Source organism: Oncorhynchus keta, chromosome 4 (assembly GCF_023373465.1).
Source record: "Oncorhynchus keta strain PuntledgeMale-10-30-2019 chromosome 4, Oket_V2, whole genome shotgun sequence".
In the NCBI taxonomy this organism is placed as follows: Eukaryota; Metazoa; Chordata; class Actinopteri; order Salmoniformes; family Salmonidae; genus Oncorhynchus; species Oncorhynchus keta.
The window spans coordinates 85,354,396-85,378,850 of NC_068424.1; the positions used below are offsets into that span (position 1 = coordinate 85,354,396).

At 45.3% G+C, this 24,455-nt stretch overlaps 1 protein-coding gene and 1 long non-coding RNA gene across 2 annotated transcripts in view; one reads left to right on the plus strand and one right to left on the minus strand.

Annotated features, from left to right (window-relative positions):
- The window catches only part of LOC118376192 (protein FAM193B-like), a 34,501-nt gene that overhangs the window by 5,888 nt on the left and 4,158 nt on the right, over window positions 1-24,455 (minus strand). Inside the window, exons 3-7 of the mRNA XM_052518002.1 lie at window positions 23,209-23,395; window positions 22,281-22,493; window positions 14,302-15,010; window positions 10,148-10,337; window positions 1,212-1,448 (exon numbers count right to left, since the gene is read on the minus strand). Of these exons, the coding sequence (XP_052373962.1) occupies window positions 1,212-1,448; window positions 10,148-10,337; window positions 14,302-15,010; window positions 22,281-22,493; window positions 23,209-23,395 (1,536 nt within the window). The remainder of the gene's footprint in view (window positions 1-1,211; window positions 1,449-10,147; window positions 10,338-14,301; window positions 15,011-22,280; window positions 22,494-23,208; window positions 23,396-24,455) is intronic.
- Window positions 10,353-13,672, plus strand: LOC127929760 (uncharacterized). Its single transcript, XR_008136073.1, has 3 exons — window positions 10,353-11,549; window positions 12,942-13,212; window positions 13,263-13,672. It is a non-coding gene; the product is annotated as an uncharacterized LOC127929760 (long non-coding RNA).

Sequence of the window (24,455 nt, forward strand, 5' to 3'; positions counted from 1 at the left end):
CTAGTGTCCTGTCCAGGGGGTGTACTGGTACATCAGAAACAGGAGATAGACTAGTGTCCTGTCCAGGGGTGTCCTGGTACATCAAGCTGTCTCACTACAGAAACAGGAGATAGACTAGCGTCCTGTCCAGGGGGTGTCCTGGTACATCAAGCTGTCTCACTACAGAAACAGGAGATAGACTAGTGTCCTGTCCAGGGGGTGTACTGGTACATCAGAAACAGGAGATAGACTAGTGTCCTGTCCAGGGGGTGTCCAGTACATCAGAAACAGGAGATAGACTAGTGTCCTGTCCAGGGGGTGTCCTGGTACATCAAACTGTCTCACTACAGAAACAGGAGATAGACTAGTGTCCTGTCCAGGGGATGTCCTGTACATCAAGCTGTCTCACTACAGAAACAGGAGATAGACTAGTGTCCTGTCCAGGGGGTGTCCTGTGCATCAAGCTGTCTCACTACAGAAACAGTAGATAGACTAGTGTCCTGTCCAGGGGGTGTCCTGTACATCAGAAACAGGAGATAGACTAGTGTCCTGTCCAGGGGGTTTTACTGGTACAACAAGGTGTCTCACTACAGAAACAGGAGATAGACTAGTGTCCTGTCCAGGGGGTGTACTGGTACATCAAGCTGTCTCACTACAGAAACAGGAGATAGACTAGTGTCCTGTCCAGGGGGTGTACTGGTACATCAAGCTGTCTCACTACAGAAACAGGAGATAGACTAGCGTCCTGTCCAGGGGGTGTACTGGTACATCAAGCTGTCTCACTACAGAAACAGGAGATAGACTAGTGTCCTGACCAGGGGGTGTCCTGTACATCAAACTGTCTCTCTACAGAAACAGGAGATAGACTAGTGTCCTGACCAGGGGGTGTCCTGTACATCAAACTGTCTCTCTACAGAAACAGGAGATAGACTAGTGTCCTGTCCAGGGGGTGTACTGGTACAACAAGCTGTCTCTCTACAGAAACAGGAGATAGACTAGTGTCCTGTCCAGGGGGTGTACTGTACATCAGAAACAGGAGATAGACTAGTGTCCTGTCCAGGGGGTGTGCTGTACATCAAGCTGCCTCACACTACACAAACAGGAGATTACTAATGATATTACATCCTACTTACACAAATACATATTTAGATGTTCTGAACAAACACCATACTTTAATATGTATTAACTGATGTGTATCGGTGACTGATTCCCACCACGTCATGTGACATCACCTTCTTCTTCTGTTTATGGCGTGCCCGCTTGGCAGCCTTAGCGCTGTTGGCTGGTTTGTGCTCTGAGGAGTTGATGAAGTCCAGCAGCTCGTCCACGTCTCGGTGGTCGATGGAGGTGGACACGGCCGGGTCAGAGTCCCGTCTCTGGGGAAGACACTCCTCCTTGCGACGCGTCAGCCGGGACCGGAGCTTCTCTCGGATCTCTGTGTAGTTACGGCTGGTCGGCGCCGCCGGGGGCTAAAGGGAGGAGAGATTACCCTTATTTAACAGGATGTGTTTCAATGACCTTTGCCCTTTGTTCAATCCCCTTAGGTGACAGAAACAGAAACAAGCCATCTCAGATTTAGGGGAAGGATGGCAGAAGGGAGGAGAGCATCTTTGTGGATTGAAACCCAGCCACAATCTGATTTAGCTTTTTGTGTGTTTATTGGCTAGAGAGAGAGAGAGAGACCGAGATGAAAGGTAGGGCAGAGAGTGCTGAAATAGCTGTCTGATTCCAACCCATGCTGGCAGTGGTATATTGTCCATGTCCTCCACGGGTAGCAGCTTAAGACTGATAGACCACCCCAGGTCACCAGATTTCACTATCCTTTATTTAACCAGGCAAGTTAAGAACAAATTATTATTTACAATGACGGCCTAGTAACAGTGGGTTACAACGGCCTTGTTCAGGGGAAGAACGGCAGATTTTGACCTTGTCAACTCAAGGATTCGATCCAGCAACCTTTCAGTTACTGCTCCAACTCACTAACCACTAGGCTACCTGACCCCTCTACACTCTAACCACTAGGCTACCTGCCCCCTCTACACTCTAACCACTAGGCTACCTGCCTCCCCTACACTCTAACCACTAGGCTACCTGCCCCCTCTACACTCTAACCACTAGGCTACCTGCCGCCTCTACACTCTAACCACTAGGCAACCCTGCCTCCCCTACACTCTAACCACTAGGCTACCTGCCGCCTCTACACTCTAACCACTAGGCTACCTGCCGCCTCTACACTCTAACCACTAGGCTACCTGCCGCCCCTACACTCTAACCACTAGGCTACCTGCCTCCCCTACACTCTAACCACTAGGCTACCTGCCGCCTCTACACTCTAACCACTAGGGTACCTGCCGCCTCTACACTCTAACCACTAGGCTACCTGCCACCCCTCCACTCTTTGTCAATCAATGTTTATATTGTTCTTTTAATGCTATTTCAATCAATGACTAAGTGTGCCATACTATACATTAGGGCTGAGAACACATCATACATTAACAGTATTTCAATAGTTCTGAATGATTTTAGATTTCAGGTAGCAAAGTAATCAATATCCTATCCTACAACTTTCTGTCATTATCGGTCATTCTGAGCCGCGTCCCATTTCTTGCAGGCCACTTGCCTTTCCTCCTAGATGGAAAAAAGCAACACAAAGCGTGTGTGTGTGTGTGTGTGTGTGTGTGTGTGTGTGTGTGTGTGTGTATATAAAAACCACAGACGATGCTACTGCGCACCACTGTACCAATGTCAACCATGTCTCACCTTCCTCCCTTCGTAGAAGGATGTCCACATTTAACCAAGTAGAGGGGAAGGTGTAGTAAACTAACACAGAGGGACTCAAGCTCTGCTTTCTTTTTGTTGGCAACTCATTTCTACCTCGAAATAAACCTTTTGGAAGTTTTTCCTTGGTAAGCCCGTCACACAATACATTAATAAAACTAAAATCAGGCCTTCACTACCTGCCTGTATTTTTGTTGTTTCCTGACCCCTCCCGTCTCAGCCTCCAGTATTTATGCTGCAGTAGTTCATGTGTCGGTGGGCTTGGGTCAGTCTGTTATAACCGGTGTCCTGTGTGAATTTAAGTATGCTCTCTCTAATTCTCTCTCTCTCTCTCTGAGGACTTGAGCCCTAGGACCATGCCTCAGGACTACCTGGCCTGATAACTCCTTGCTGTCCCCAGTCCACCTGGTCCTAGGACCATGCCATGAGGACTACCTGGTCTGATGACTCCTTGCTGTCCCCAGTCCACCTGGTCCTAGGACCATGCCCCGAGGACTACCTGGTCTGATGACTCCTTGCTGTCCCCTGTCCACCTGGTCCTAGGACCATGCCCCGAGGACTACCTGGTCTGATGACTCCTTGCTGTCCCCAGTCCACCTGGTCCTAGGACCATGCCCCGAGGACTACCTGGTCTGATGACTCCTTGCTGTCCCCAGTCCACCTGGTCCTAGGACCATGCCATGAGGACTACCTGGTCTGATGACTCCTTGCTGTCCCCAGTCCACCTGGTCCTAGGACCATGCCTCAGGACTACCTGGTCTGATGACTCCTTGCTGTCCCCAGTCCACCTGGTCCTAGGACCATGCCCCGAGGACTACCTGGCCTAATGACTCCTTGCTGTCCCCAGTCCACCTGGTCCTAGGACCATGCCTCGAGGACTACCTGGTCTGATGACTCCTTGCTGTCCCCAGTCCACCTGGTCCTAGGACCATGCCTCAGGACTACCTGGTCTGATGACTCCTTGCTGTCCCCAGTCCACCTGGTCCTAGGACCATGCCCCGAGGACTACCTGGCCTGATGACTCCTTGCTGTCCCCAGTCCACTTGGACGTGCTGCTGCTCCAGTTTATTATTATTTGACCATGCTGGTCATCTATGAACATTTGAATATCTTGGCCGTGTTCAGTTATAATCTCCACCTGGCACAGCCAGAAGAGGACTGGCCACCGCTCATAGCCTGGTTCCTCTCTAGATTTATAATCTCTGCCCCTCATAGCCTGGTTCCTCTCTAGGTTTATAATCTCCACCCGGCACAGCCAGAAGAGGACTGGCCACCGCTCATAGCCTGGTTCCTCTCTAGATTTATAATCTCTGCCCCTCATAGCCTGGTTCCTCTCTAGGTTTATAATCTCCACCCGGCACAGCCAGAAGAGGACTGGCCACCCCTCATAGCCTGGTTCCTCTCTAGGTTTATAATCTCCACCCGACACAGCCAGAAGAGGACTGGCCACCCCTCATAGCCTGGTTCCTCTCTAGGTTTATAATCTCCACCCGGCACAGCCAGAAGAGGACTGGCCACCCCTCGGTTTCTTCTTAGGTTTTGGCCTTTCTAGAGAGTTTTTCCTAGCGACCGTGCTTCTACACCTGCATTGCTTGCTGTTTGGGGTTTTAGGCTGGGATTCTGAACAGCACTTTGAGATATCAGCTGATGTATGAAGGGCTTTATAAATACATTTGATTTGATATTGTTCAAGGTAGGCTATAGCCCCCGTTGCTGGAATGACAGTACTATTGAAGACAAGCTGCTCTAGCTAACGTTAGCCTAAATGTTTCACTGCCTATTTCACCAGCTGTGGTATTCTTCATCTCTGTATCCCACAAAACAAAATGAGCTAGCTAACAAGTTCATGTTAATTCATTGAGGGAGGGAGAGAGAAAGATACGAAGAGGAAGAGAATCCCCTTCGTCTGTGTGTGCGTGAAAACATTTTTCATCTCTGTGACAATTTACTTTATTGAAGAGCCAAATAAAAGACAAACATGTTTTTCTCCCTCAGGGTGGTGAAGGGCAGGCTCATAGATCTGGTGTCCAGCACTGGATCCAAGATGGCCGTCACCATGGAACCCTCAGCTTAGGTAAGAGCGATGACCTAGTAGTTTGTTAGTGATCTCTGTGTTCGTTTGTCAAAGAGAGCTCTGTCAGGTTGGATGGGGAGCGTCGCTGCACAGCTATTTTCAGGTCTCCCCAGAGACGTTCGATCGGGTTCAAGTCCGGGCCACTCAAGGACACAGTCCTTTAGGTGCCTTTTGGTAAAACTCCAAGCAGACTGTCATGTGCCTTTTACTGAGGAGTGGCTTCCGTCTGGCCTGATTGGTGGAGTGCTGCATAGATGGTTGTCCTTCTGGAAGGTTCTCCCATCTCCACAGAGGAACTCTGTAAGAGTGACCATAGTCTTCCTTCCTTCTCCCCGAATTGTTCAGTTTGGCTCTATAAAGAGTCTTGGTCTTTCCAAACTACATCCATTTAAGAATGATAGTTGTACATAGCCCATCTGTAAATAGCCCGCCCAATCTTACCTACCTCATCCCCCATATTGTTTTTATTTACTTTTCTGCTCTTTTGCACACCAGTATTTCTACTTGAACATCATCCTCTGCTCATCTGTCACTCCAGGGTTAATCTGATACATTTTAATTACTTCGCTACTATGGCCTATTTATTGCCTTACCTCCTCACGCCATTTTGCACCCATATAGACTTCACTCTATTGTGTTGACTGTATGTTTGTTAACACCATGTGTAACTCTGTGGTGTCACACTGTATATAGACTTTCTTTTTTCTATTGTGTTGTTGAGTGTACATTTGTTTATGTGTAACTCTGTTGTTTCTGTCGCAGTGCTTTGCTTTATCTTGGCCAGGTCTCAGTAAATAAGAACTTGGATCTCAACTGGCAAAGGAGATCTGGTCTACCTGGTTAAATAAAGGAGATCTGGTCTACCTGGTTAAATAAAGGTGATCTGGTCTACCTGGTTAAATAAAGGTGATCTGGTCTACCTGGTTAAATAAAGGTGATCTGGTCTACCTGGTTAAATAAAGGTGATCTGGTCTACCTGGTTAAATAAAGGTGATCTGGTCTACCTCGTTAAATAAAGGAGATCTGATCTACCTGGTTAAATAAAGGTGATCTGGTCTACCTGGTTAAATAAAGGTGATCTGGTCTACCTGGTTAAATAAAGGTGATCTGGTCTACCTGGTTAAATAAAGGTGATCTGGTCTACCTGGTTAAATAAAGGAGATCTGGTCTACCTGGTTAAATAAAGGTGATCTGGTCTACCTGGTTAAATAAAGGTGATCTGGTCTACCTGGTTAAATAAAGGAGATCTGATCTACCTGGTTAAATAAAGGAGATCTGGTCTACCTGGTTAAATAAAGGAGATCTGGTCTACCTGGTTAAATAAAGGAGATCTGGTCTACCTGGTTAAATAAAGGAGATCTGGTCTACCTGGTTAAATAAAGGAGATCTGGTCTACCTGGTTAAATAAAGGAGATCTGGTCTACCTGGTTAAATAAAGGAGATCTGGTCTACCTGGTTAAATAAAGGAGATCTGGTCTACCTGGTTAAATAAAGGAGATCTGGTCTACCTGGTTAAATAAAGGAGATCTGGTCTACCTGGTTAAATAAAGGAGATCTGGTCTACCTGGTTAAATAAAGGAGATCTGGTCTACCTGGTTAAATAAAGGAGATCTGGTCTACCTGGTTAAATAAAGGAGATCTGGTCTACCTGGTTAAATAAAGGAGATCTGGTCTACCTGGTTAAATAAAGGAGATCTGGTCTACCTGGTTAAATAAAGGTGATCTGGTCTACCTGGTTAAATAAAGGTGATCTGGTCTACCTGGTTAAATAAAGGTGATCTGGTCTACCTGGTTAAATAAAGGTGATCTGGTCTACCTGGTTAAATAAAGGTGATCTGGTCTACCTGGTTAAATAAAGGTGATCTGGTCTACCTGGTTAAATAAAGGTGATCTGGTCTACCTGGTTAAATAAAGGAGATCTGGTCTACCTGGTTAAATAAAGGAGATCTGGTCTACCTGATTAAATAAAGGTGATATGGTCTACCTGGTTAAATAAAGGTGATCTGGTCTACCTGGTTAAATAAAGGAGATCTGGTCTACCTGGTTAAATAAAGGTGATCTGGTCTACCTGGTTAAATAAAGGTGATCTGGTCTACCTGGTTAAATAAAGGTGATCTGGTCTACCTGGTTAAATAAAGGTGATCTGGTCTACCTGGTTAAATAAAGGTGATCTGGTCTACCTGGTTAAATAAAGGTGATCTGGTCTACCTGGTTAAATAAAGGAGATCTGGTCTACCTGGTTAAATAAAGGAGATCTGGTCTACCTGGTTAAATAAAGGAGATCTGGTCTACCTGGTTAAATAAAGGTGATATGGTCTACCTGGTTAAATAAAGGTGATCTGGTCTACCTGGTTAAATAAAGGAGATCTGGTCTACCTGGTTAAATAAAGGAGATCTGGTCTACCTGGTTAAATAAAGGTGATCTGGTCTACCTGGTTAAATAAAGGTGATCTGGTCTACCTGGTTAAATAAAGGTGATCTGGTCTACCTGGTTAAATAAAGGAGATCTGGTCTACCTGGTTAAATAAAGGTGATCTGGTCTACCTGGTTAAATAAAGGAGATCTGGTCTACCTGGTTAAATAAAGGAGATCTGGTCTACCTGGTTAAATAAAGGTGATCTGGTCTACCTGGTTAAATAAAGGTGATCTGGTCTACCTGGTTAAATAAAGGTGATCTGGTCTTAAAAAAAAACTGAAAGAGTTTATTTACGTAAGTATTCAGACTCTTTGCTATGAGACTCTAAATTGGGGTCAGGTGCTTCCTGTTTCCATTGATCATCCTTGAGATGTTTCTACAACTTGATTGGAGTCCATCTGTGGTAAATTCAATTGATTGGACATGTATAATATGGCTGATGTGTAACTGTATAATATGGCTGATGTGTAACTGTATAATATGGCTGATGTGTAACTGTATAATATGGCTGATGTGTAACTGTATAATATGGCTGATGTGTAACTGTATAATATGGCTGATGTGTAACTGTATAATATGGCTGATGTGTAGCTGTATAACATGGCTGATGTGTAGCTGTATAACATGGCTGATGTGTAACTGTATAATATGGCTGATGTGTAGCTGTATAATATGGCTGATGTGTAGCTGTATAATATGGCTGATGTGTAGCTGTATAATATGGCTGATGTGTAGCTGTATAATATGGCTGATGTGTAGCTGTATAATATGGCTGATGTGTAGCTGTATAATATGGCTGATGTGTAGCTGTATAATATGGCTGATGTGTAGCTGTATAATATGGCTGATGTGTAACTGTATAATATGGCTGATGTGTAGCTGTATAACATGGCTGATGTGTAGCTGTATAATATGGCTGATGTGTAACTGTATAATATGGCTGATGTGTAGCTGTATAACATGGCTGATGTGTAGCTGTATAATATGGCTGATGTGTAGCTGTATAATATGGCTGATGTGTAGCTGTATAACATGGCTGATGTGTAGCTGTATACTATGGCTGATGTGTAGCTGTATAATATGGCTGATGTGTAGCTGTATAATATGGCTGATGTGTAGCTGTATAATATAATATGGCTGATGTGTAGCTGTATAATATGGCTGATGTGTAGCTGTATAATATGGCTGATGTGTAGCTGTATAATATGGCTGATGTGTAGCTGTATAACATGGCTGATGTGTAGCTGTATAATATGGCTGATGTGTAGCTGTATAATATGGCTGATGTGTAACTGTATAATATGGCTGATGTGTAGCTGTATAATATGGCTGATGTGTAGCTGTATAACATGGCTGATGTGTAGCTGTATAATATGGCTGATGTGTAGCTGTATAATATGGCTGATGTGTAGCTGTATAATATGGCTGATGTGTAGCTGTATAATATGGCTGATGTGTAGCTGTATAATATGGCTGATGTGTAGCTGTATAATATGGCTGATGTGTAGCTGTATAATATGGCTGATGTGTAGCTGTATAATATGGCTGATGTGTAGCTTTATAATGACATCACAACACCCCATAATGACATCACAACACCCCATAATGACATCACAACACCCCATAATGACATCACAACGCCCCTCCATCACTACTATACATCACAACACCCCTCCATCACTACTATACATCACAACACCCCTCCATCACTACTATACATCACAACACCCCTCCATCACTACTATACATCACAACACCCCTCCATCACTACTATACATCACAACACCCCTCCATCACTACTATACATCACAACACCCCTCCATCACTACTATACATCACAACACCCCATAATGACATCACAACACCCCATAATGACATCACAACACCCCTCCATCACTACTATACATCACAACGCCCCTCCATCACTACTATACATCACAACACCCCTCCATCACTACTATACATCACAACACCCCTCCATCACTACTATACATCACAACACCCCTCCATCACTACTATACATCACAACACCCCTCCATCACTACTATACATCACAACACCCCTCCATCACTACTATACATCACAACACCCCTCCATCACTACTATACATCACAACACCCCTCCATCACTACTATACATCACAACACCCCTCCATCACTACTATACATCACAACACCCCTCCATCACTACTATACATCACAACACCCCTCCATCACTACTATACATCACAACGCCCCTCCATCACTACTATACATCACAACACCCCTCCATCACTACTATACATCACAACACCCCTCCATCACTACTATACATCACAACACCCCATAATGACATCACAACACCCCATAATGACATCACAACACCCCTCCATCACTACTATACATCACAACGCCCCTCCATCACTACTATACATCACAACACCCCTCCATCACTACTATACATCACAACACCCCATAATGACATCACAACACCCCATAATGACATCACAACACCCCATAATGACATCACAACACCCCTCCATCACTACTATACATCACAACGCCCCTCCATCACTACTATACATCACAACACCCCTCCATCACTACTATACATCACAACACCCCTCCATCACTACTATACATCACAACACCCCTCCATCACTACTATACATCACAACACCCCTCCATCACTACTATACATCACAACACCCCTCCATCACTACTATACATCACAACACCCCTCCATCACTACTATACATCACAACACCCCTCCATCACAACACCCCTCCATCACTACTATACATCACAACACCCCTCCATCACTACTATACATCAGAACACCCCTCCATCACTACTATACATCACAACACCCCTCCATCACTGCTATACATCACAACACCCCTCCATCACTGCTATACATACCGCGTTGTGTCCGAAGAACTCACAGTAGCAGCAGTCACAGTACTTCCCATCCTTCTGGTTGTTTGAGGAGGAAGCACAGGAGCTCCTCTCAGAACTAGAGTCCTCGTCCTCTCCCTCCTCCAGCTCCGAAGGGGGGTGACACAACCCCCCCGCCCCGTTAGACAGCTTATGTCCTTTACACGCCTGGTCCCTGGAGCATGGACACGGGATGCAGAGAACAGACAGACAGACCATGCTTAGTGAGGTGACGTTTTTAATTGAGCAGTGATGACCGGTAGAACCACGACCGTGTGTCATCACTAGATTCTAGAGCAGTGATGACCGGTAGAACCACGACCATGTGTCATCACTACATTCTAGAGCAGTGATGACCGGTAGAACCACGACCATGTCTCATCACTAGATTCTAGAGCAGCAGACAGTGACGACCGGTAGAACCACGACCATGTGTCATCACTAGATTCTAGAGCAGCAGACAGTGACGACCGGTAGAACCACGAACATGTCTCATCACTAGATTCTAGAGCAGTGATGACCGGTAGAACCACGACCATGTGTCATCACTACATTCTAGAGCAGTGATGACCGGTAGAACCACGAACGTGTATCATCACTACATTCTAGAGCAGTGATGACCGGTAGAACCACGACCATGTCTCATCACTACATTCTAGAGCAGTGATGACCGGTAGAACCACGACCATGTGTCATCACTACATTCTAGAGCAGTGATGACCGGTAGAACCACGACCATGTGTCATCACTACATTCTAGAGCAGTGATGACCGGTAGAACCACGAACGTGTATCATCACTACATTCTAGAGCAGTGATGACCGGTAGAACCACGACCATGTGTCATCACTACATTCTAGAGCAGTGATGACCGGTAGAACCACGAACATGTGTCATCACTAGATTCTAGAGCAGTGATGACCGGTAGAACCACGACCATGTGTCATCACTACATTCTAGAGCAGTGATGACCGGTAGAACCACGACCATGTCTCATCACTAGATTCTAGAGCAGCAGACAGTGACGACCGGTAGAACCACGACCATGTGTCATCACTAGATTCTAGAGCAGCAGACAGTGACGACCGGTAGAACCACGAACATGTCTCATCACTAGATTCTAGAGCAGTGATGACCGGTAGAACCACGACCATGTGTCATCACTACATTCTAGAGCAGTGATGACCGGTAGAACCACGAACGTGTATCATCACTACATTCTAGAGCAGTGATGACCGGTAGAACCACGACCATGTGTCATCACTACATTCTAGAGCAGTGATGACCGGTAGAACCACGAACATGTGTCATCACTAGATTCTAGAGCAGTGATGACCGGTAGAACCACGACCATGTGTCATCACTACATTCTAGAGCAGTGATGACCGGTAGAACCACGACCATGTCTCATCACTAGATTCTAGAGCAGCAGACAGTGACGACCGGTAGAACCACGACCATGTCTCATCACTAGATTCTAGAGCAGTGATGACCGGTAGAACCACGACCATGTGTCATCACTACATTCTAGAGCAGTGATGACCGGTAGAACCACGAACGTGTATCATCACTACATTCTAGAGCAGTGATGACCGGTAGAACCACGACCATGTGTCATCACTACATTCTAGAGCAGTGATGACCGGTAGAACCACGAACATATCTCATCACTAGATTCTAGAGCAGTGATGACCGGTAGAATCACGACCATGTGTCATCACTAGATTCTAGAGCAGTGATGACCGGTAGAATCACGACCATGTGTCATCACTAGATTCTAGAGCAGTGATGACCGGTAGAATGACGACCATGTGTCATCACTAGATTCTAGAGCAGTGATGACCGGTAGAATCACGACCGTGTGTCATCACTAGATTCTAGAGCAGTGATGACCGGTAGAACCACGACCATGTGTCATCACTAGATTCTAGAGCAGTGATGACCGGTAGAACCACGACCGTGTATCATCAGTAGATTCTAGAGCAGTGATGACCGGTAGAACCACGACCATGTGTCATCACTAGATTCTAGAGCAGTGATGACCGGTAGAACCACGACCATGTCTCATCACTAGATTCTAGAGCAGCAGACAGTGACGACCGGTAGAACCACGACCGTGTATCATCAGTAGATTCTAGAGCAGTGATGACAGGTAGAACCACGACCATGTCTCATCACTAGATTCTAGAGCAGCAGACAGTGACGACCGGTAGAACCACGACCATGTCTCATCACTAGATTCTAGAGCAGTGATGACCGGTAGAACCACGACCGTGTATCATCAGTAGATTCTAGAGCAGTGATGACCGGTAGAACCACGACCGTGTATCATCAGTAGATTCTAGAGCAGTGATGACCGGTAGAACGACGACCGTGTATCATCAGTAGATTCTAGAGCAGTGATGACCGGTAGAACGACGACCGTGTATCATCAGTAGATTCTAGAGCAGTGATGACCGGTAGAACCACGACCATGTCTCATCACTAGATTCTAGAGCAGCAGACAGTGACGACCGGTAGAACCACGAACATGTCTCATCACTAGATTCTAGAGCAGCAGACAGTGATGACCGGTAGAACCACGACCATGTGTCATCACTACATTCTAGAGCAGCAGACAGTGACGACCGGTAGAACCACGAACATGTCTCATCACTAGATTCTAGAGCAGTGATGACCGGTAGAACCACGACCATGTGTCATCACTACATTCTAGAGCAGTGATGACCGGTAGAACCACGACCATGTCTCATCACTAGATTCTAGAGCAGTGATGACAGGTAGAACCACGACCATGTCTCATCACTAGATTCTAGAGCAGCAGACAGTGACGACCGGTAGAACCACGACCATGTGTCATCACTAGATTCTAGAGCAGCAGACAGTGACGACCGGTAGAACCACGAACATGTGTCATCACTAGATTCTAGAGCAGCAGACAGTGACGACCGGTAGAACCACGAACATGTGTCATCACTACATTCTAGAGCAGTGATGACCGGTAGAACCACGACCATGTCTCATCACTAGATTCTAGAGCAGTGATGACCGGTAGAACGACGACCGTGTATCATCAGTAGATTCTAGAGCAGTGATGACAGGCTGCAGCGATATTTCACTCTTTATTTGTCATTAAAACAGTCTCCATATACAGTATACTTCCCATTCATTTCATTCCCAAATGGTACCGGGGGACAATCAGGGGCACAGAAATCGACTCTAGGGTGTTAAACAGCATGGTCCTTCTGTGGCTCAGTGGGTAGAGCATGGCGCTTGTAACGCCAGGGTAGTGGGTTCGATCCCCGGGACCACCCATACGTAGAATGTATGCACACATGACTGTAAGTCGCTTTGGATAAAAGCGTCTGCTAAATGGCATATATTATTTATTATTATTATTATTACACAGGTGCACCTTGTGCTGGGGATAATAAAAGGCCCCACTGAAATGTCCAGTTTGTCCTCACAACACCACAGATGTTTTGAGGGAGCGTGCAATTGGCATGCTGACTGCAGGAATGTCCACCAGAGCTGTTGCCAGAGATTTTATGTTAATTTCTCTACCATAAAATGTTGTTTTTGAGAATTTGTGTCCAACCGGCCTCACAACCGCAGACCATGTGTAGCCACGCCAGCCCAGGACCCCCACATCCAGCTTCTTCACCTGCGGGATCATCTGAGGAGTATTTCGGGAAAAACCTCATTCTGATTGGCTGGGCCTGGTAAAATCTTTGAAATTGTTGCATGTTGCGTTTTTATTTAGTGTATAATCAACTTCCATGATTATACTAGACAAGGTGTCTATTACTGTACATTCCATGAAAACAACCTATCAACGGAACACCATTACCGTAGAAACATCAACGGAACACCATTACCGTAGAAACATCAACGGAACACCATTACCGTAGAAACATCAACCTATCAACGAAACACCATTACCGTAGAAACATCAACCTATCAACGGAACACCATTACCGTAGAAACATCAACGGAACACCACTACCGTAGAAACAACCTATCAACGGAACACCACTAAGAGCCGTCTTATCACTAGATAGATACTATCACTACATTTTATGAACCTACATAGTTTCACAGGAATCTGTATGGAGAAGAACAATCTATCAAACTACCAACCTGCAGGCGCCAGCGGTCAGGTGTTGCCCAGCGGTCAGGTGTTGCCCAGCGGTCAGGTGTTGCCCAGCGGTCAGGTGTTGCCCAGCGGTCAGGTGTTGCCCAGCGGTCAGGTGTTGCCCAGCGGTCAGGTGTTGCCCAGCGGTCAGGTGTTGCCCAGCGGTCAGGTGTTGCCCAGCGGTCAGGTGTTGCCCAGCGGTCAGGTGTCCCACGTTGGAAGAGGGCAGCGCCCCCCCACTGTGGCCATTACAGGGGTGGTTACAGCCCATCTGGGAGGGGCCCAGTTTGCTGTGCTGGCCGTTCACAGGAGGAATGTGTGAGTTCTTACATGCCAAGGGCTTATGGAGGGCCGCTGCTGAGCAGTCAGGGCCACTCAGGGCCCCCAGCTTGGCCCCTGTTGGGCAGTCAGGGCCACCCAGGGCCCCCAGCTTGGCCCCTGCTGAGCAGTCAGGGCCACCCAGGGCCCCCAGCTTGGCCCCTGCCGCGGGGACGTGGAGGTTTGGTACCAGCGGGGAGAAGGGGGCGTGAGCAGCTAGACCGGTAGAGGAGGAGGAGGAGGATGTGACATGGCCGTGCTGCTGCCCTCCGGAGCTCTGCTTGAGGGGCAGGAGAGAGGAATGCTGAGAAGAGGAGGAGGAGAGGCCAGTGGGGCTGTTGGGGGGGACAGACAGGTCTGAGTGTTGGTGGTGGTCGCTGGGGTGGAATGCTTCCCCTGGAGGAGAGACAAAAGTGTTGAGTGGAATATTGGACAAATATATTTGTGATTCCCGGTGGATACAGATGTCTGCTTCTCTCTAGAGGTGTAATCCATGGGCCATATCTCTGCTTCTCTCTAGAGGTGTAATCCATGGGCCATATCTCTGCTTCTCTCTAGAGGTGTAATCCATGTGCCATATCTCTGCTTCTCTCTAGATTAATAATCTATTGTTCATATCTCTGCTTCTCTCTAGAGGTGTAATCTATGGGCCATATCTCTGCTTCTCTCTAGAGGTGTAATCAATGGGCTTTATCTCTGCTTCTCTCTAGATTAATAATCTATTGTTCATATCTCTGCTTCTCTCTAGAGGTGTAATCTATGGGCCATATCTCTGCTTCTCTCTAGAGGTGTAATCCATGGGCTTTATCTCTGCTTCTCTCTAGATTAATAATCTATTGTTCATATCTCTGATTCTCTCTAGAGGTGTAATCCATGGGCCATATCTCTGCTTCTCTCTAGAGGTGTAATCCATGGGCCATATCTCTGCTTCTCTCTAGGGGTGTAATCCATGGGCCATATCTCTGCTTCTCTCTAGAGGTGTAATCCATGGGCCATATCTCTGCTTCTCTCTAGAGGTGTAATCTATTGGCCATATCTCTGCTTCTCTCTAGAGGTGTAATCCATGGGCCATATCTCTGCTTCTCTCTAGATTAATAATCTATGGGCCATATCTCTGCTTCTCTCTAGAGGTGTAATCTATGGGCCATATCTCTGCTTCTCTCTAGAGGTGTAATCCATGGGCCATATCTCTGCTTCTCTCTAGAGGTGTAATCTATGGGCCATATCTCTGCTTCTCTCTAGAGGTGTAATCTATGGGCCATATCTCTGCTTCTCTCTAGAGGTGTAATCCATGGGCCATATCTCTGCTTCTCTCTAGATTAATAACCTATGGGCCATATCTCTGCTTCTCTCTAGAGGTGTAATCCATGGGCTTTATCTCTGCTTCTCTCTAGATTAATAATCTATTGTTCATATCTCTGCTTCTCTCTAGAGGTGTAATCTATGGGCCATATCTCTGCTTCTCTCTAGAGGTGTAATCCATGGGCTTTATCTCTGCTTCTCTCTAGATTAATAATCTATTGTTCATATCTCTGCTTCTCTCTAGAGGTGTAATCCATGGGCCATATCTCTGCTTCTCTCTAGAGGTGTAATCCATGGGCTTTATCTCTGCTTCTCTCTAGATTAATAATCTATTGTTCATATCTCTGCTTCTCTCTAGAGGTGTAATCCATGGGCCATATCTCTGCTTCTCTCTAGATTAATAATCTATTGTTCATATCTCTGCTTCTCTCTAGAGCTGTAATCCATGGGCCATATCTCTGCTTCTCTCTAGATTAATAATCTATGGGCCATATCTCTGCTTCTCTCTAGATTAATAATCTATGGGCCATATCTCTGCTTCTCTCTAGATTAATAATCCATGGGCCATATCTCTGCTTCTCTCTAGAGGTGTAATCTATGGGCCATATCTCTGCTTCTCTCTAGAGGTGTAATCCATGGGCCATATCTCTGCTTCTCTCTAGAGGTGTAATCCATGGGCCATATCTCTGCTTCTCTCTAGATTTATAATCCATGGGCCATATCTCTGCTTCTCTCTAGAGGTGTAATCCATGGGCCATATCTCTGCTTCTCTCTAGATTCATAATCTATTGTCCATATCTCTGCTTCTCTCTAGAGCTGTAATCCATGGGCCATATCTCTGCTTCTCTCTAGATTAATAATCTATGGGCCATATCTCTGCTTCTCTCTAGAGGTGTAATCTATGGGCCATATCTCTGCTTCTCTCTAGATTAATAATCCATGGGCCATATCTCTGCTTCTCTCTAGATTAATAATCTATGGGCCATATCTCTGCTTCTCTCTAGAGGTGTAATCTATGGGCCATATCTCTGCTTCTCTCTAGAGGTGTAATCCATGGGCCATATCTCTGCTTCTCTAGATTAATAACCTATGGGCCATATCTCTGCTTCTCCCTAGAGGTGTAATCCATGGGCCATATCTCTGCTTCTCTCTAGATTAATAATCTATGGGCCATATCTCTGCTTCTCTCTAGAGGTAATAATCTATGGGCCATATCTCTGCTTCTCTCTAGAGGTGTAATCCATGGGCCATATCTCTGCTTCTCCCTAGATTAATAATCTATGGGCCATATCTCTGCTTCTCCCTAGATTAATAATCTATGGGCCATATCTCTGCTTCTCTCTAGATTAATAATCTATGGGCCATATCTCTGCTTCTCCTAGATGTAATCCATGGGCCATATCTCTGCTTCTCTCTAGATTCATAATCTATTGGCCATATCTCTGCTTCTCTCTAGAGCTGTAATCCATGGGCCATATCTCTGCTTCTCTCTAGATTAATAATCTATGGGCCATATCTCTGCTTCTCTCTAGAGGTGTAATCTATGGGCCATATCTCTGCTTCTCTCTAGAGGTGTAATCCATGGGCCATATCTCTGCTTCTCTCTAGAGGTGTAATCCATGGGCCATATCTCTGCTTCTCTCTAGATTAATAATCTATGGGCCATATCTCTGCTTCTCTCTAGAGGTGTAATCTATGGGCCATATCTCTGCTTCTCTCTAGATTAATAATCCATGGGCCATATCTCTGCTTCTCTCTAGAGGTGTAATCTATGGGCCATATCTCTGCTTCTCTCTAGAGGTGTAATCTATGGGCCATATCTCTGCTTCTGTCTAGAGCTGTAATCTATGGGCCATATCTCTGCTTCTCTCTAGAGCTGTAATCTATGGGCCATATCTCTGCTTCTCTCTAGAGGTGTAATCCATGGGCCATATCTCTGCTTCTCTCTAGAGGTGTAATCCATGGGCCATATCTCTGCTTCTCTCTCTAGAGGTGTAATCTATGGGCCATATCTCTGCTTCTCTCTAGAGGTGTAATCCATGGGCCATATCTCTGCTTCTCTCTAGAGCTGTAATCTATGGGCCATATCTCTGCTTCTCTCTAGATTAATAATCTATGGGCCATATCTCTGCTTCTGTCTAGAGGTGTAATCCATGGGCCATATCTCTGCTTCTCCCTAGATTAATAATCTATGGGCCATATCTCTGCTTCTGTCTAGAGGTGTAATCCATGGGCCATATCTCTGCTTCTCCCTAGATTAATAATCTATGGGCCATAACTCTGCTTCTCTCTAGATTAATAATCCATGGGCCATATCTCTGCTTCTCTCTAGAGGTGTAATCTATGGGCCATATCTCTGCTTCTGTCTAGAGGTGTAATCCATGGGCCATATCTCTGCTTCTCCCTAGATTAATAATCTATGGGCCATATCTCTGCTTCTGTCTAGAGGTGTAATCTATGGGCCATATCTCTGCTTCTGTCTAGAGGTGTAATCCATGGGCCATATCTCTGCTTCTGTCTAGAGGTGTAATCCATGGGCCATATCTCTGCTTCTCCCTAGATTAATAATCTATGGGCCATATCTCTGCTTCTCTCTAGATTAATAATCTATGGGCCATATCTCTGCTTCTCTCTAGATTAATAATCTATGGGCCATATCTCTGCTTCTCCCTAGAGGTGTAATCCATGGGCCATATCTCTGCTTCTCCCTAGATTAATAATCTATGGGCCATATCTGTGTTCTCTGATTAATAATCTATGGGCCATATCTTGGCCTCTCTAGATTAATAATCTATGGGCCATATCTCTGCTTCTCCCTAGATTAATAATCTAGGGCCTATCCTGGTTAAATAAAGGTGATTAATAATCTATGGGCCATAGAGGTGTAAAATATCTCTGCTTCTGTCTAGAGGTGTAATCCATGGGCCATATCTCTGCTTCTCCCTAGATTAATAATCTATGGGCCATATCTCTGCTTCTCTCTAGATTAATAATCTATGGGCCATATCTCTGCTTCTCTCTAGATTAATAATCTATGGGCCATATCTCTGCTTCTGTCTAGAGGTGTAATCCATGGGCCATATCTCTGCTTCTCCCTAGATTAATAATCTATGGGCCATATCTCTGCTTCTGTCTAGAGGTGTAATCCATGGGCCATATCTCTGCTTCTCCCTAGATTAATAATCTATGGGCCATAACTCTGCTTCTCTCTAGATTAATAATCCATGGGCCATATCTCTGCTTCTCTCTAGAGGTGTAATCCATGGGCCATATCTCTGCTTCTCTCTAGAGGTGTAATCTATGGGCCATATCTCTGCTTCTCTCTAGATTAATAATCTATGGGCCATATCTCTGCTTCTCTCTAGAGCTGTAATCTATGGGCCATATCTCTGCTTCTCTCTAGATTAATAATCTATGGGCCATATCTCTGCTTCTCCCTAGAGGTGTAATCCATGGGCCATATCTCTGCTTCTCCCTAGATTAATAATCTATGGGCCATATCTCTGCTTCTCCCTAGATTAATAATCTATGGGCCATATCTCTGCTTCTCTCTAGATTAATAATCTATGGGCCATATCTCTGCTTCTCCCTAGATTAATAATCTATGGGCCATATCTCTGCTTCTCCCTAGATTAATAATCTATGGGCCATATCTCTGCTTCTCTCTAGATTAATAATCTATTGGCCATATCTCTGCTTCTCCCTAGATTAATAATCTATGGGCCATATCTCTGCTTCTCTCTAGATTAATAATCTATGGGCCATATCTCTGCTTCTGTCTAGAGGTGTAATCCATGGGCCATATCTCTGCTTCTCCCTAGATTAATAATCTATGGGCCATATCTCTGCTTCTCTCTAGAGGTGTAATCCATGGGCCATATCTCTGCTTCTCTCTAGAGGTGTAATCTATGGGCCATATCTCTGCTTCTCTCTAGATTAATAATCCATGGGCCATATCTCTGCTTCTCTCTAGAGGTGTAATCTATGGGCCATATCTCTGCTTCTCTCTAGAGGTGTAATCTATGGGCCATATCTCTGCTTCTCTCTAGAGGTGTAATCCATGGGCCATATCTCTGCTTCTCTCTAGAGGTGTAATCTATGGGCCATATCTCTGCTTCTCTCTCTAGAGGTGTAATCTATGGGCCATATCTCTGCTTCTCTCTAGATTGTAATCTATGGGCCATATCTCTGCTTCTCTCTAGAGGTGTAATCCATGGACCATATCTCTGCTTCTCTCTAGAGGTGTAATCTATTGTTCATATCTCTGCTTCTGTCTAGAGGTGTAATCTATGGGCCATATCTCTGCTTCTCCCTAGATTAATAATCTATGGGCCATATCTCTGCTTCTGTCTAGAGGTGTAATCCATGGGCCATATCTCTGCTTCTCCTAGATTGTAATCTATGGGCCATATCTCTGCTTCTCTCTAGATTAATAATCCATGGGCCATATCTCTGCTTCTCTCTAGAGGTAATAATCTATGGGCCATATCTCTGCTTCTGTCTAGAGGTGTAATCCATGGGCCATATCTCTGCTTCTCCCTAGATTAATAATCTATGGGCCATATCTCTGCTTCTGTCTAGAGGTGTAATCTATGGGCCATATCTCTGCTTCTGTCTAGATTAATCCTATGGGCCATATCTCTGCTTCTCTCTAGATTGTAATCCATGGGCCATATCTCTGCTTCTCCCTAGATTAATAATCTATGGGCCATATCTCTGCTTCTGTCTAGATTAATAATCTATGGGCCATATCTCTGCTTCTCCTAGATTAATAATCTATGGGCCATATCTCTGCTTCTCCCTAGAGGTGTAATCTATGGGCCATATCTCTGCTTCTCTCTAGATTGTAATCTATGGGCCATATCTCTGCTTCTCCCTAGAGGTGTAATCTATGGGCCATATCTCTGCTTCTCTCTCTAGAGTGTAATCTATGGGCCATATCTCTGCTTCTCTCTAGAGCTGTAATCCATGGGCCATATCTCTGCTTCTCTCTAGATTGTAATCTATGGGCCATATCTCTGCTTCTCTCTAGAGGTGTAATCTATGGGCCATATCTCTGCTTCTCTCTAGATTAATAATCTATGGGCCATATCTCTGCTTCTCTCTAGAGGTGTAATAATCATGGGCCATATCTCTGCTTCTCTCTAGAGGTGTAATCTATGGGCCATATCTCTGCTTCTCCCTAGATTAATAATCTATGGGCCATATCTCTGCTTCTCTCTAGAGGTGTAATCTATGGGCCATATCTCTGCTTCTCTCTAGATTAACAATCCATGGACCATATCTCTGCTTCTCTCTAGAGGTGTAATCCATGGGCCATATCTCTGCTTCTCTCTAGAGGTGTAATCTATGGGCCATATCTCTGCTTCTCCCTAGATTAATAATCTATGGGCCATAACTCTGCTTCTCTCTAGATTAATAATCCATGGGCCATATCTCTGCTTCTCTCTAGAGGTGTAATCTATGGGCCATATCTCTGCTTCTCTCTAGAGGTGTAATCTATGGGCCATATCTCTGCTTCTCTCTAGAAGTGTAATCCATGGGCCATATCTCTGCTTCTCTCTAGAGGTGTAATCTATGGGCCATATCTCTGCTTCTCTCTAGAGGTGTAATCTATGGGCCATATCTCTGCTTCTCTATCTCTGCTTCTCTCTAGAGGTGTAATCTATGGGCCATATCTCTGCCAGAGGTGTAATCTATGGGCCATATCTCTGAGGTGTAATCTTCTATCTCTGCTTCTCTCTAGAGGTGTAATCCATGGGCCATATCTCTGCTTCTGTCTAGAGGTGTAATCTATGGGCCATATCTCTGCTTCTGTCTAGAGCTGTAATCTATGGGCCATATCTCTGCTTCTCTCTAGAGGTGTAATCTATGGGCCATATCTCTGCTTCTCTCTAGATTAATAATCTATTGTTCATATCTCTGCTTCTCTCTAGAGGTGTAATCCATGGGCCATATCTCTGCTTCTCTCTAGAGGTGTAATCCATGGGCCATATCTCTGCTTCTCTCTCTAGAGGTGTAATCCATGGGCCATATCTCTGCTTCTCTCTAGAGGTGTAATCCATGGGCCATATCTCTGCTTCTCTCTAGAGGTGTAATTCATGGGCCATATCTCTGCTTCTCTCTCTAGAGGTGTAATCTATGGGCCATATCTCTGCTTCTCTTTCTAGAGGTGTAATCCATGGGCTTTATCTCTGCTTCTCTCTCTAGAGGTGTAATCCATGGGCCATATCTCTGCTTCTCTCTAGAGGTGTAATCTATGCGCTATTGTCAACAGGACACGTGAACAGTAATTCAGGTTAGATGTCGGCATGTCTTGAATTCTGTGTCCTAAAAAGGGTGGAGAGAAAAAGAGAGATCTCACCAGGCGGTGTTGGTCGTCGGCACATGGTCTTGAAGTGCTTTGGGGTGGTCTTACAGAGGTCCCCGGAGGTAGAGAGCGGGTTCCCGGGGGAAGAACCACTGGAATTCTGGGAAGGGTGGCTGTAGGGGCACACTTTGGCCCCAGGCGTTTTAGCAGATTTCCCAGGAGCCTCATGAGAGCCTCGCTTCTCATGACACGCTGGTCCCCCTGTTCCTATTGGACCAGAGGGAGGGAGGGATAATGAAGAGGAGGAAGATGAACGTTTGAACATCTTGGCCATGTTCTGTTAGAATTTCCACCCGGCACAGCCAGAAGAGGACTGGCCACCCCTCAGAGCCTGGTTCCTCTCTAGGTTTCTTCCTAGGTTCTGGCCTTTCTAGGGAGCTTTCTAGCCACCGTGCTTCTACACCTGCATTGCTTGCTGTTTTAGGCTGGGTTTCTGTACAGCACTTTGAGATATCAGCTGATGTAAGAAGAGATTTATAAATACATTTGATTGAAGAAAGTTTTACTCAGAGGAGTAACAGGTACTGTTTCAGTAGACACACACTGGAGTACAGTTCCCTCCATGTTGTCAGTGTAAATGGCTGCGTTACAATTCTGTTACAGTAAATGAACTGAAAACCAAATAATGAAATGTCTACAGTAGTTTGCATCCGTGTATTTTTTTATTTTTGTACCTTTATTTAACGAGGCAAGTCAGTTATGAACAAATTCTTATTTTCAATGACGGCCTGGGAACAGTGGGTTAACTGCCTGTTCAGGGGCAGAACGACAGATTTGTACCTTGTCAGCTCGGGGGTTTGAACTCGCAACCTTCCGGTTACTAGTCCAACGCTCTAACCACTAGGCTGCCCCGGCAGCGTAGCCTATGACTGAACCTTGAGAGACCCGAGCAGAGAGGTGTGGGGTCAAGGTGCGTTTTTACCTTGCTGTGCGTGCGAGGCAGTGCTGTGGTTGCAGTGGATCCCTCCGTTGTTGTGAGCCGAGTTCCAGAGACCAGAAAGCTTGTGGGCTGAGAGGAAGGAGGATGGGTCCCAGTCTACCGAGCTCTGCTCTGGGTAACCATTCCCACAACTCTGAGCCCTACACAACGATGAGTGGGACAACGGAACCTGGGGGAGAGAGAAGATGCTAGTTCAGGACATGGTTGATTAGGTATAGCCCCCCCCACTAACATTTGATGCTGTAGACAGAGCAGAAATGGAGGAAAATACAATGCTATTAAATGGAGCTGTCTGACTAGTACCTGGGAGAGGAGGAGACAGGAGAAACAAGATATGTTGGTTCAATTGTGTCTGTGTCTTCTGTTCATAAGTTTGGGGTTACTCAGAAATGTCCTTTTTTTATTTTGAAGAAAAACATTTTTTTTGGTCCATTAAAATAACATCAAATTGATCAGAAATACAGTGTGGACATTGTTAATGTTGTAAATGACTGTTGTGGCTGGAAACGGCTGATTGTTTAATGGAATATCTAGATAGGTGTACAGAGGCCCATTATCAGCAACCATCACTCCTGTGTTCCAATGGCACGTTGTGTTAGCTAATCCAAGTTTATCATCTTAAAAGGCTAATGTTCATTAGAAAACCCTTTTGCAATTATGTTAGCACAGCAGAAAACTGTGGTGCTGATTAAAGAAGCAATACAACTGACCTTCTTTAGACTCATTGAGTATCTGGAGCATCAGCATTTGTGGGTTCAATTACAGGCTCAAAATGGCCTGAAGAACGTTCTTCTGAAACTCGTCAGTCTATTCTTGTTCTGAGAAATGAAGGCTATTCCATGTGAGAAATTGCCAAGAAACTGAAGATCTCATACAACGCTGTGAACTACTCCCTTCACAGAACAGCACAAACTGGCTCTAACCAGAATAGAAAGAGGAGTGAGAGGCCCCGGTGCACAACTGAGCAAGAGGACAAGTACATTAGTGTCTAGTTTGAGAAAGACACCTCACAAGTCCTCAACTGGCAGCTTCATTAAAAAGTACCCTCAAACACCAGTCTCAACGTCAACAGTGGAGAGGCGACTCCGAGATTCTGGCCTTCTAGGCAGAGTTGCAAACAAAAAGCCATATCTCAGACTGGCCAATAAAAAGAAAAGATTAAACTGGGTAAAAGAACAGACACTGGACAGAGGAACTCTGAGTCGCCTCTTCACTGTTGACGTTGAGAC